The sequence below is a fragment of the Taudactylus pleione genome, unplaced genomic scaffold (assembly GCF_031769625.1).
Source record: "Taudactylus pleione unplaced genomic scaffold, aTauple2 ptg000040l, whole genome shotgun sequence".
NCBI lineage: Eukaryota > Metazoa > Chordata > Amphibia > Anura > Myobatrachidae > Taudactylus > Taudactylus pleione.
The window spans coordinates 6,445,408-6,459,115 of NW_028284442.1; the positions used below are offsets into that span (position 1 = coordinate 6,445,408).

General features: G+C 41.5%; 1 protein-coding gene across 2 annotated transcripts in view; it reads right to left on the reverse strand.

Annotated features, from left to right (window-relative positions):
* The window catches only part of MON2 (MON2 regulator of endosome-to-Golgi trafficking), a 151,013-nt gene that overhangs the window by 25,641 nt on the left and 111,664 nt on the right, over positions 1–13,708 (reverse strand). For both annotated transcript variants that reach the window (XM_088454372.1, XM_088454371.1), the window contains 2 exons: positions 11,007–11,214; positions 1,031–1,113 (listed from right to left, as the gene is read on the reverse strand). In XM_088454372.1, coding sequence (XP_088310498.1) covers positions 1,031–1,113; positions 11,007–11,214 — 291 coding nt within the window. The remainder of the gene's footprint in view (positions 1–1,030; positions 1,114–11,006; positions 11,215–13,708) is intronic.

A 13,708-nucleotide genomic window follows, 5' to 3' on the forward strand; every position in this document is an offset into this window, starting at 1 on the left:
GGAGCAGCCTCCTGGCCGCTCGCATTGCTGTGGGTTGCCACCCACAGCTAATGCGAGCGGCCAGGATGATGGTCGCGATGGTCAAGACCATCGCCACCATCGGGCTTGCGGCGAGACCCTTGTGGTAGGGTCTTGTGGCCGCAAGCCCCAGAGAGGTTTCTCAATGTCAGTGGGGCTGCCCTCAGACAGTAGGCGTTCTCATGGGAACGCCTCCATCTGGGCAGCCACCCCCATGGCCCGCCCACCAAAGGGGGCGTGCTGTCACTCAACATCGACATTATACCGACAGCCGGCTTCCCGACTGTCATATCCCGGCGAGGGTGAAATATCCGGCGTCTAGATCGATAGGGATGCCGGGCGCCGTGAGCGGACAGCCGCGGGGGGGAGGGTTAGGTTTAGGGCTCCCGGGGGGGACTTGGGGTTAGCATCCCCCCAGGAGGTTAGGCTAGGGGGAGGGAGAGTTAGGCACCCCCGGGGGGAGGTTAGGCAACCACCCAGGGAACTTAGGTTTAGGTAGCGGGGAAGGGGGAGTTAGGTTTAGGCACTATGGGGGGCGATTAGGGTTAGGCACTTGGGGGGAGGTTAGGGTTAGGCACCCCTAAGGGAGGGTTAGGATTAGGGAGGTAGGTTACATTAGTTAGTACTTACCTGGGGATGATCTGGATTTCCAGCGCTATAGGGATCTCTTCATCTATCGGCCTGACGATGCTGGGATTCGAACTGCCGGCCATGCGGCCGGCGTTATTACATACCGATTCCAACACATCTGTTTAACACAGATAAGCGAACTGCGTTCGCACTGGCGCCTCCAAAGGATTGCATAGTGCAATCGCAGTGCGCGCCATAACGTATGCAGCTGCGGGTAATTGCATGATGAATGCTTGCACACGTTTGTAGTGCGATCGGCAAAGATGTAGCTAGGCACATCTGTATTTACATCCATGATAGAGCTACTCAACTATTGAGCACTTGCAGAAGCAAGCACAAAAAAAAAAGTACCAATGTGTTTTGCAATTTGTAATGTACTTACCATTTTCTGGGTGAGTTTTCTTAAGTGAATCTATTAGAGTGCTTACAGCCTTTAAAACAAATATGATTTCCGTTACACGTTGCCTGAAAAATCCAAACATAAACCTCCATTAGTTATAATGAACTGTGCTTTACAACTCTGCAAAGAACATTACAGTACAAGCCCTGTGTAAAGGTACTTTCTCCAACAAGTATGTGACATAAAAGAGTAATTTATAGCTATGAGGTTCACTTAAACTTACACAGTCTCACAATTTCCACAAATGGCATGCCAAAATGAAATTCTGAATATTTATACTGCATATAACCTAACCCAGTCAACGTATCAGTGTTACAACTTTGAATTAAAAATTGCTGCTTTTATTTTGAAGAATCAAGAGTGTGTGTGTGGCGCTAAAAAGTCCCTCTCGGCGCGCCAGGTCCCGTGAGATTCTGCTAGTGCCAGGCGTCTTTTGTTTTTGCCTAAAATGTGTCTAAGGGGCATATTCAATTCCAGGCGAAAAGTCCCGTACTTTTCACTGACATCGCTGGTTTTCCATGCGAAAAAGTATTGCGCGTGTCCCCACTTATCCCCGTATTCAATTAGAAATCAGCGAAAAAGGGACCCGGCAAAACTGTAACATGCGAAAAGTAGTCAGATTTGGGGAAATCAGCCCGACACCCCCCAAAAGATGCACTGACATTGGGGATCACTCTAGACACCTCTGAATAGCTATGCCGAAGGTATTTGGGGTACTTAAATGCTCTCAATAGCTGCTATTTAGCGTCTTTGCATAAGTGGTGAAGAATAGCATTTTGCAGTTTTTTATGGTGAAAATAAGTAGGCCCAGCATATTTGGGGTACCTGAAAGTGGGTGCAAGAATATTTTTAAGTAGCTAAAGCGAAGGTTTAAAAATCGTTAAAAATCCACCTGCCGCAAATACCTGCAAACTTTAAAACACCTGGGACATACTTGGGGACCCCCCTGAAGTCTATTTCGCTACTTTTTAAGTTTGCCCCCCAACTTTGGACTTTTTCGCCCCCAAAATGAAAGTACTTTTTTGGGGTGATCTAAAGATTTTTTATAATTTTTTTTATGCGGTTTACCTTTGGGGGACTGTCCCAAGAGAGCAGGGGGGTTCCCGCAGCTTTTCACCCCAAAACCCCAATTCAGCACTTTTTTTTGGACACCTATTCATAGGCGAAACTTTTCCGTAGGTCCCACTGCATTGAGTTTCCGCACTGGTGAAAATTACGTCACTCGTGATACTTTTCCGCAGAAAACAGCTTTTCGCACCTAATTGAATATGGCCCTAAGTCGCAATGCGATGCGACTAGAAAGTACCAACAGAATGTGCTGATTAATTTATGTGACACTTGTATATCTGTGTACAATAGAGTCTCTGAATCTGTATACAAAGTACTTAAATCAGTGGCGTCATGAGGGGGGTGTGAGTCACACCTGGGTGTCACCCACGGAGGGGGTGACACCAAAATGCTGGCTCCTCTACAGTGACAGGAGCAGAGTGCTGCAGTGTGACATTCTTCTACAGCACCCGGCTCCCGTCATAGAAAAGGAGCAGACAGTACAGACTGCCCAGTCTCCGGGGGCAGCCCACCATCTGCAGTGATGCTGGACTGCCCCCAAAGTGATATTATCGGGATCCCTGGAGGTATCCATAGTGCACACCGGGTGTCACCAGACCCGGTGATGTTTCTGGCTACAATGCTAGTAGAGTAGAATGGGACCTGGTGGCTCACTCTCATCAGGCAAGTTGCGCAGCATGACGTATTGAGGCTAGATGTATGAGGACACATCTGTATGCATATATTACATATATATATATATATATATACACTGTATACACACACACACATATACATACATATATATGTACATATCTAGAAATGTGTATGGAAAAGCAACAAAAGAGCAAATACCTCAAATATCCAACATTAAGCAATCCAATGTCTGTGCATAACCTGTGATAAATCACAACCGCAATCCCCTATAATGGGTGTCAGCTAAATCAATAAAGTAATAGCATTGGTGGTATGCTATAAAATGCTATGCAAAATGGTAAAATTGATGAATGGCAACAACCGTGTTTAAAAAGCCAAAATGGAAAAAAATTATATATAAATATCCAATTAAACAAAGTGCTGAAATGAATTTGAGCACTTTGTTTAATTGGATATTTAAATATTGTTATTTTACATTTTGGCTTTTTAAACACGCTGGTCGCTATTCATTAATTTCACTATTTGCATATATATCTATATACACACATACAGTTAGGTCCATATATATTTGGACAATGACACAATTTTCTACAGTTTGTACACCATCACAATAGATTTGAAATTTAACAATAAAAACGCAATTGAAGTGCAGACTTTCAACTTTAAATCAAGGGGTAGAACAAATATATCCTACTGATGTGTCCTCCTACAGCTATACTCAATACGCCAATCAATGCGACATGCCTGGTATGAGTGAGCCACCTGGTCCAATGCAACTCAACATCGGGCATCTTATTTACCGAAAATGCATCTAAGTCGCAATGCGATGCATGCGGATTCATTTGATATGCGACACTTGTATATGTGTGCGACTCAGGACCTGATTCAGAGATTTACACTAATGCAGTCGCAGCTGCGATTTCGCACAGAAATATGCTAATGCCTTTCAAAGCAAAGCAACAGTGTAAACATCGGTACTATCAATGCACATCGGGCAGTCACGCAACATGTAAGTCAAGACTGGCCAGCCACAAACAGCTTTCATGACTCAGAGAGCTCTCTTATTCCGATGGCTTTCGCAATGGCTAATTAATGCACGCCCATGAAACTGCGTTTAAACGGTCAGACATGCCTGCGTTTTTCTAACCTCCCTCCCCCCGTTACCACCCACAAATGCTGACTACCTGTTTGCGGGTGGTTCCTGTGTACGAGAGTAATTGCAATTGCTGCATTTGCGCAGTGCAGCGTTCGCAAATGTGCAATAGCAAACAATCGTTCGGCGAAAATATCGGCATTGCATCCGTCGCTGAATCAGGCCCCAAGTCTGTAAACAGAACGTGGCGTGGGCAAATGTTGTGGCTGCTGCATCATAGCACTTCGTATACTGAATAAGGGACTAGGTCACATACAAAAATACAACAGTCGCATAATAAATTAATCAGCACAGTCTCCTGGTGCGTTCTAGTCGCATCGTGATTTAGACGCATAATCTGCAAAAAAAAAGCAGCGAAAAAGACGCTGGTCGCTAGCAGTGTCTCAAAGGATCTGGCGCACTGAGAGGGGCTGTTTGGCGTGACTGCAGCCATCTGTATGAAACATTTGGAAATTGCAACCATGTTATGCACAGTCCCCTATTTTCTGGTGCTCAGATGTAAATGGACAAATTAATATAATCATCAATAAAATGTTCATTTTTAATACTATATTGAGATCCTTTGCAGGCAGTAAATGCCTGAAGTCTGGAACCCATGGACATAATCACCAAATGCTTTGTCTCATTTTTTTATATGTTGTGCCAGGCCTTTAGTGCAGTTGTCTTCAGTTGTTGTTTGTTCACAAGTCTTTTAGCCTTTAGTTTTCTCTTCAGCAAGTGAAATGCATGCTGAATTGGGTTGAGATCATGTGACTGACTCAGCAATTGCAGAATATTCTGATTGTTTGCCTTAAACTCCTGTGTTGCTGTGCAGTATGTTTTGGGTCATTGTCCATCTGTACTGTGAAGCACTGTCTAATCAACTTTGCTGAATTTGGCAGAAACTGAGCAGACAGTATATCCCAATACACTTTAGAATTCATCCGGCTGTCACATCATCAATAACCACTAGTGACTCAGTGGAAGTCATGCATGCCCATGCCATCACACTGCCTCCACTGAGTTTTCTAGAGGATGTGGTTTGCTTCGGATCATGATCCATTCCAAGCCTTCTCCAAAGTTTTTTCTTCCCATCATTCTGGTACAGGTTGATCTTCGTTTCAATATGTCTAAATATTACTGCTCCAGAACGGGGCTGGCTATATTAGATTTTCTTTGGCAAAATCTAGCCTTTTCGAGACTCATGAATAGTTTGCACCTGATGGTGAATCCGCTGCATTTGCTCTAGTGAAGTCTTCTCTTTATGGTAGACTTGGATAATGAAAAGCCTACCTCCTGGAGAGTATTCTTCATAGGCTGGAGGTTGTGAAGGTGTTTTTACTTTACCATGGAAAGAATCCTGCGATCGTCCTCAACTGTTATCTTCTGTGGACATCCAGGCCTTTTTGTGTTGCCAAGTTCACCAATTTTCTCAGAATGTACCAAACCAACTCTTTAATAGATGTTTTTTGTTATTGCAGCCTAAGGATGGCCTGTTTTACTTGCAAATGCTGTGGGGTTCACAGCATGAGCTTCCAAATGCAAATTCCAAACTTGGAATCCACTCCAGACCTTTGGTCTGCTTAACTGATAAAGAAATAACATATGAGTAGCTTACACCTGTTCATGAAACCACTTCTGAGTCAATTGTCCAATTACTTTTGGTCCATTGAAAAAGAGGGGGCTATATATTAGACGACTGTAATTCCTAAACCCTTCATCCAACTTGGATTGGTATACCCTCAAATTAAAGCTGCACTTTATAACCATATTCATTAGAGAACTGTAACTTGAAAATGTTTTGGTAAACAGCTAAAATAACAAAAATTGTGTCAGTCTCCAAATATATATGGACCTGTGTGTATATGCACATACATTATATATATATATATATATATATATATATATATATTTATTACACACACACACACATATATATATATATATATATATATATATATACACACACACCGTTTATGGGTAAATATATGGGGTGCTCACTGGGACCAGCAATGGGACTGGGTACAGCAATAACACTGGGCACTGCTCTTAAACGTCAATATAAATGTATTAGTGACACCTGATTAGGAACCTCCTTTGCCGTCAGTACAGCATGTATTATTAGGCATGTGTAAATAACACTGTCACACTGCAGATTGGACTGCAGAACATTAATGCAGCAAATCTTCCATTCCACCACATCCCAAAAATGTTCTTTTGGAATGAGATCTGGAGATTTTGGAGGCCATAGGAGTACGCTGAAATCATTGTGATGTTTGTGGAAGCAGCTTGAGATGACATGTGCTATGTGACATAGTGAGTTATACTGAAGTAGTCATTAGAAGATGGGAAGACTGTGGCCATAAAGGGAAGAACATGTTCAGCAATAATAAGTAGGTATGCTGTGATATTCGTTCTATTTGTATCAAAGGGCCAAATGTGTGCCAAGAAAACAATCCTCACATCATAACACCACCACCAGCCTGAATCTCTAACACAAGGAAGCATGGATATTTGGATTCATGTCGTTTAGGCCAAATTCTGTCCCTGCCATCTGCATACCGCAGCAAGAATCTTCAACATTCCATTTTTGGTGAGCCTGTGTCATAGCAGCCTCAGTTTCCTGTTCTTATCTGTGAACCTGGTGTGGTCTTCTGCTGCTGTTGCACATTCACTGCAAGGTTTGCCATGCTATTTGCTCAGAGAGGATCTTCAGCATACCACTGTTGTAACACATGGTAATTTGCGTTACGGTCGCCTTCCTGTCAGCTTGAACCAGTCTGGATATCGCTCTCTTTAACAGGTCAGAAGTGCATCTTACTGGATTTTTTGTTTGCGCACCATTCTCTGTAAACTCTAGAGATTGTTGTTTTTTTATGTAAATCCAGAATAAGCACTTTCTGAGACACCGAAGCCACCTGTCTGGAACCAATAATCATTCCGTGGTCAATGGGAGGATTTGATTCCTTACATTTTCTGGCTGCGCACCTACTACAGTATGCAATATTCATTAATTTTCCAGCACACCTCCATGGGGTGTGAGGATAAATTAGCAAAAATACTGGTGCCACAGGGTGCCATCACACAGCATCAACTTTGTGCATAACTGAATTCTCTGCAGTCATTCAGATCACATTTCTTCCCAAATCTGAGCATATCTGCAAGCTTTTATGCATAGAACTGCTGCCTCAAGATTGGCTAACCAGATACCAGATATTTGCATTAACCATAATATATATATATATATATATATATATATATATATATACATATATACATACACACACACACATACACATATTTTATATATATATATATATATATATATACATACACACACACACGTACGTACGTACGTACGTACATACATACACAGTGCCTTGCAAAAGTATTCTCCCCCCTTGGCTTTTTACCTTTTTTGTTACATTGCAACCTGTAATTTATTTATTTTTTTTATTCTGAATTTTATGTGATGGATCTGCACAAAATAGTCTAATTTGGTGAAGTGAAATGAGAAAAATATATATAAAAAAAGAATCCTTATAAATACAATTCTGAAAATTGGCATGTGTATATGTAATCACCCCCTTTGCTATGAAGCCCCTCAAAAGTTCTGGTACAACCAATTACCTTCAGAAGTCACATAATTAGGGAAATTAAGACCACCTGTGTGAAATCTAAGTGTCACATGAGCTGTCAGTATACACCTTTTCTGAAAGGCCCCAGAGGCTGCAACATCACTAAGCAAGAGGCATCACAACATGAAGACCAAGGAGCTCTCCAAACAAGTCAGGGACAAAGTTGTTGAGAAGTACAATTCTGGGTTGGGTTATAAAAAAATATCCAAATCTTTGATGATCCCCCGAGACCATCAAATCCATCGTCATCAAATGGAAAGAACATGGTACCACAATAAACCTGCCAAGAGAGGGCCATCCACCAAAACCCACAGATTGGGCAAAAAGGGCATTAATCAGAGAGGCAGCACAGAGACCAAAGGTAACCCTGAAGGAGCTGCAGAGTTCCACAGCAGAGACTGGTGTATCTGTGCATGTGACCACAATAAGCCGTACACTCCATAGAGCTGGGCTTTATGGAATAGTGGCCAGAAAAAAGCCATTACTTAGTGATAAAAAGAAGACGACATGATTTGAGTTTGCCAAAAGGCATGTGGGCGACTCCCCAAATGTATGGAGGAAGGTACTCTGGTCAGAGGAGACTAAAATGGAACTTTTCATCCACCAAGGAAAACGCTATATCTGGCGCAAACCCAACACATCCCATCAGCCCAAGAAAACCATGAAACATGGTGGTGGCAGCATCATGCTGTGGGGATGTTTTTCAGCAGCAGGGACTGGGAAACTGATTCGAGTCGAGGGAAAGATGGAAAGATGGTGCTAAATACAGGGATATTCTTGAGCAAAACCTGTTTCAGTCTGCCTGTGATATGAGACTGGGACGGAGGTTCACCTTTCAGCAGGACAATGACCCGAAGCATACTGTTAAAGCAAGAATCGAGTGGTTTAAGGGGAAACATTTAAATGTGTTGGAATGGCCTAGTCAAAGCCCAGATCTCAACCAATTGAGAATCTGTAGTAAAGGCCCCCATACATCAGAGATTGATTGCAGCAATCGTGCAATTTGCAATCGATTGTGTATAAAAATATTTCCTTTTTCAATCGATTGTGGCAATTCTGACATCTGCATTCGAATGAAAAAGGGAAAGATTTTTATACACAATCGATTGCAAATTGCACGATTGCTGCAATCAATCTCTGATGTATGGGGGCCTTCAGACTTGAAGATTGCTAATCATAAGCGGAAACCATCCACCATGAAGGAGCTGGAGCAGTTTTGCCTTGAGGAATGGGCAAAAATCCCAGGGGCAAGATGTGGCAAGCTCATAGAGACTTACACAAAGCGACTTGCAGCTGTAATTGCTGCAAAAGGTGGCTCGACAAAGTACTTACTTTACGGGGGTGAATAGCTATGCACGCTGAAGTTTTCTGCCATGTTGTCCTAAATGTTGTTTGATTCACAATATAAAAAAAAACCAACAACTTCACAGTGGTAGGCATGTTCTGTGAATTAAATGATGCACACCTTCAAACAATCCATTTTAATTCCAAGTTGTGAGGTAACAAAACATGAAAAATGCAAAGGGGGGGGGGGGGGGGGGTTGAATACTTTTGCAAGGCACTATATATGAAATCTAGCTTGTTAGTTTTAATTTGTAAAATATTGCAGTGTTCTCCCCAGGCTGTTTTCTGCGGGCGCATCGCCCGGCAGAAACAGCCTACCGTCTGGCACTTCCCTCCGCCGGATTCCCAGTCACCCTCCGTGCTCCGCTCCTACTGTGGAACGCTGGCCTCTGAAGCAGCCGATTTCTTCAGAGGCAAGCGTTCCCAGTGATGCACTGCGTGGGTGACATCATGATGTCACCCGCAACGTGAGGAGCCTGCCCTGCGCGCCTGCTGGATCTAGTTAGATCCAGTCAGAGCGAGGCAGCGGGAGTGGGAGCACTGAGCAGCATATTAAGGTAAGTTCTGGGCTGGGGCCAGTCCAGGGGCACTGCATAAGGGGCCAGTCCGGGGGCACTGCATAAGGGGCCAGTCCGGGGGCACTGCATAAGGGGCCAGTCCGGGGGCACTGCATAAGGGGCCAGTCCGGGGGCACTGCATAAGGGGCCAGTCCGGGGGCACTGCATAAGGGGCCAGTCCGGGGGCACTGCATAAGGGGCCAGTCCGGGGGCACCTACAGGAGGCAATGCATAAAGGGGAAAAGTACAGGGGGCAATGTATATAGGGGAAAACTACACGAGGAAATGCAAAAAGGGGAAAACTATAGGGGGCACTGTATAATGGGCACTTTTGCCTGAGAGCCAGTGGGGGAGCAGCCTGAGACCTGTCAGGAAGGCATGGTAAGGGAGGGCAGTGTTCTCCCCAGGCTGTTTTTTGTGGGTGCACCACCCGGCACTTTGGGAGCCTGCAAGTGGGGACAGTAACTGGGAAATGTATAAAAACGACCAGAGCCTATAGACTTTGCAGCTTTTCATAATCAGACAACTGGGCCTCTAATAAGAGGAGAATTAATATATAAAAATGTTATTTCAAGTTTAAATCATTATAAGGTCAGGGTTTAAAACATATTATTGCGAAAGCCCCACCCGGCTACTTATTGATACCACACGACTGGAAAAACTTTCTGGGGAGAACACTGTACTGATTACAAAATGTGCAATATACCCAGCCATCAAAAACATAAATTTCCATGTTTTTTGCAGTCTCCAAATTGCTAATATATCCATTTAAATAATTTTATCTCAAAAGCCCATTTATTTTTACAATGTCTCGGACTACTTAGCTACTTTATGTAAGTACGCTCAGAGTCAATGACACAGGTGTTGTTTATATCATAATCAGTTTGTGTACCCTGTATGCCTGGTCTTATTTTTTATTTAATATTACGTTATTGCATTGTCATTGTGTTAAACCAAATAATAAAAAAAGGTTTGCCAAGAATTAAACCCATTTGTTGGAACTGCACATGTATTTTTTTTTTTTTGTAATAGATATAACGATAGAACACTACAGCATCGGATGTGACTGTGGGGCAGTGAATGTAATGTACACAGTCCATTTTACAAGTTACAAGACTTGCATTCAAAAGTGGCTGGATGCCAGGGCAGTAACAGTGTGCAGTACCTCTTCCACCAGGGGGTGCAATTTGCTACTATGATTAATATTCAAGCTCTATAGGCAATATCTGCTGCAGTTATTTTTTTTTTACCTTATAACTTTCAAAAAAGAAACATTATACATTGTTAATGCTTCGCCTGGGGACATTAAAACTTTTACTGGACTGCATATCAAGAAAAGATAAACAAATGAAATGCACATTAAGTGCAACAGATATATCACGCAGACAAAAAAAAAACATTACTTATGTCCATATTATTTTTCAATATGTGAAATCCTATAATTCATATTCTTGTGTATTATTATCATCCTCCCATGTGCACACAAAGAAAACATTGAGCTATATGTTGATTTGCAGCATAATTTTGTTTGGGATAAATCTTAACTAAACATATTAAGAATGCATATGAAAACACATATATACCTTGGCAGAGGGCATTTCCCGCTCAGCCTTTCATCGTCTATGTAGCGGTGTAGGACATCTTGGGATCTCTTCAACAGTACAGAAAGTGCCATTCTAGAAATATATCCTTCTTGGGGTGTTGATACTTTATTGCTGAATGAGAATTGAAGCAGGGTCTCAAAGCACACTTTTGAAAACTCTTCTCGCATCCTAATGTCTATTTCTGCTTCTGCAAAACACACACAAGGCATTAAGTGGCAGTTAAAGTAAAGCTAACTCATGAACTACAAATACATACACATATATATATATATATATATACATATATACACACACACATACATATATATATATATATATATAGCGATGCACAAATGTTCCGGCACTCACGGTATAAAAATCCACAAATCCTTGCTTCAGTGCCCCCCTTACAGGGAACAGCGTCCCCACCATATATAACTCACAGAGGCGGCACTCAGAGTACTTCCAATAGAGTGCAAAGAATAGCAATAATTTAATGCAGATACATCTGATGTATCTGCATTAAATTTGCACCCTATTGGAAGTTCTCTGAGTGCCGCCTCTGTGAGTTTTATGTATACACACACAATCACACACACATAATTAATTTTGATGGAACGGGCTGAAAGTACTAGAAGGGGACTATTGTTAATGTATTACGAGGGGCATTCAAATGGTTGACTGTTTTTGTAATTTTATTCTAACCCTCCCGTAGTGTCTAAATCTAACCCTAGACTAACCCTCCCCTAGTACCTACCCCCTTACCCTAACCCCCCCCAACCAAGTGCCTAACCCTAACTTTATGTTGAAAAACCAATGAATAAAACAAAGTTGTGGACTATTTGTGTCTACTTTTTGTACCTGAATTAATCTCAGACTGCGCTAATATAGCCCTTTGTGTTTAGATCGCAGAATCCACATGCATCCATAAATCAGTCATGGCTCCAAAAATTATATAAATATACACTTCTTTATTATAAAAATATATGTATCAATTTGTAAAAAAATATATCAACATTCAATTGACAGATAGAATATCTCTTAGTTTGCAACAATAAAACTCTAATGAGCATAAATAGCTAAATTAGAAACACCACTTGAATATTTAGTGCAATATGAAATCACCTCCTTAGGATGCCGCTGGGCAGAGCAGGAAATGGCTTGTAGGTATGGAGATGGTACATCCAAAGTAAATCATCCACTGACGCGTTTCGCCCCTTCAAACAGGGGCTTTTTCAAAGAGGTGCCTATTAACTATTCCAATTCCAATAGTTCATGACACTCTTATGCACTAAATGTTCAAGTGGTGTTTCTACTTTAGCCATTTATGCTCATTAGAGTTTTATTTTTGCAATCTAAGAGATAGTCTGTCAATTGAATGTTGATATATTTTTTTACAAATTGATACATATATTTTTATAATAAAGAAGTGTATATTTATATAATTTTTGGAGCCATGACTGGTTTATGGATGCATGTGGATTCTGCGATCTAAACACAAAGGGCTATATTAGCGCAGTCTGAGATTAATTCATTTTCCACTTTTTATGGGTATTCACAAACCCCATAGTTTAAGACTTACTACTTTATTTTAATTAAAAACATCTGTGTATTCAATTTATCCAGTATCTCCCTGATAAGCGCCAGGATCATTAGTTCACTGTACCTTTTGTAAATGTCAACCTTTTGTCCCTGTTGACCTTTTCCATGTCAACGTCCTATCCAGATACCGATGAGAAATAGACACACTATTTTAATGGAAGCCACAGTTTTAGTTAGAGTATTCAATATAAATCTCCAGACTTATTGCTTTATATCACTTGCTTTTAAAGGTGTCTATTCTTTTTCTTATTTGTATTATTCATATTATGTAGCACAGTGGATATTTTTTTTTTACTGGTACCAGTTACTATATTACATGCATATTTATATTGGTTGTTTAATAGAGTAAATAGTCTGTGGCCAAAATCTGTAACTTGTATCCTGAATGTTGGTAGAGGCTGTAGGAGTCATTCAGATTATTTATTTGGCTCCTTCTATTTCTTTGCGTTTATATATTTTATTAACTGTAGGACATTCAGTGGCTATATTTTGAATGCATTAATATAAATAGTTATTTTTTGTAAGCAACTTTATACTTTATTTCAAACATCTTATGGTGCATACACACGGTCAGATTTGCTAGATCATCGATAACGATGAACGATATTAACGATTTCATGAACGTTTTCTGACAGTATTTAAATGAATGAAATCGTCCAAATCTGACTGCAAACACAGTGGATTTCAGATATGGTTATCCGACATGTGGACACGCGCATCGTTCGTCGATGCATGCCAAACATGTCAACGATATAACGATTTTTACAATCGTTATCATTCATATCTTCCAGAAAATCTGACAGTGTGTACCCTCCTTTACAGACAGAACTATGCAAGAAAAAAAAGCAAGTTCACTCAACATTTAAAAAAATATATGTTTTACACTACTTCGGGGAATGTAAATGTATATTGTGCCCCTGTATAGCGGGGGTCATTTAGACCCGCTCGCGAGCGGCAGGACGCTCGCAAGCGGGTTGATGTTCCCCACTGCGCATGCGCACGACGGAGGGAGCTCCGTCGTGCGCATGCGCGAGACCCGGCGAGCGACGGGCTCACCATCGCTCCGGGTCTCGCACCAAAGGAGGCGTGCTGTCGATGTT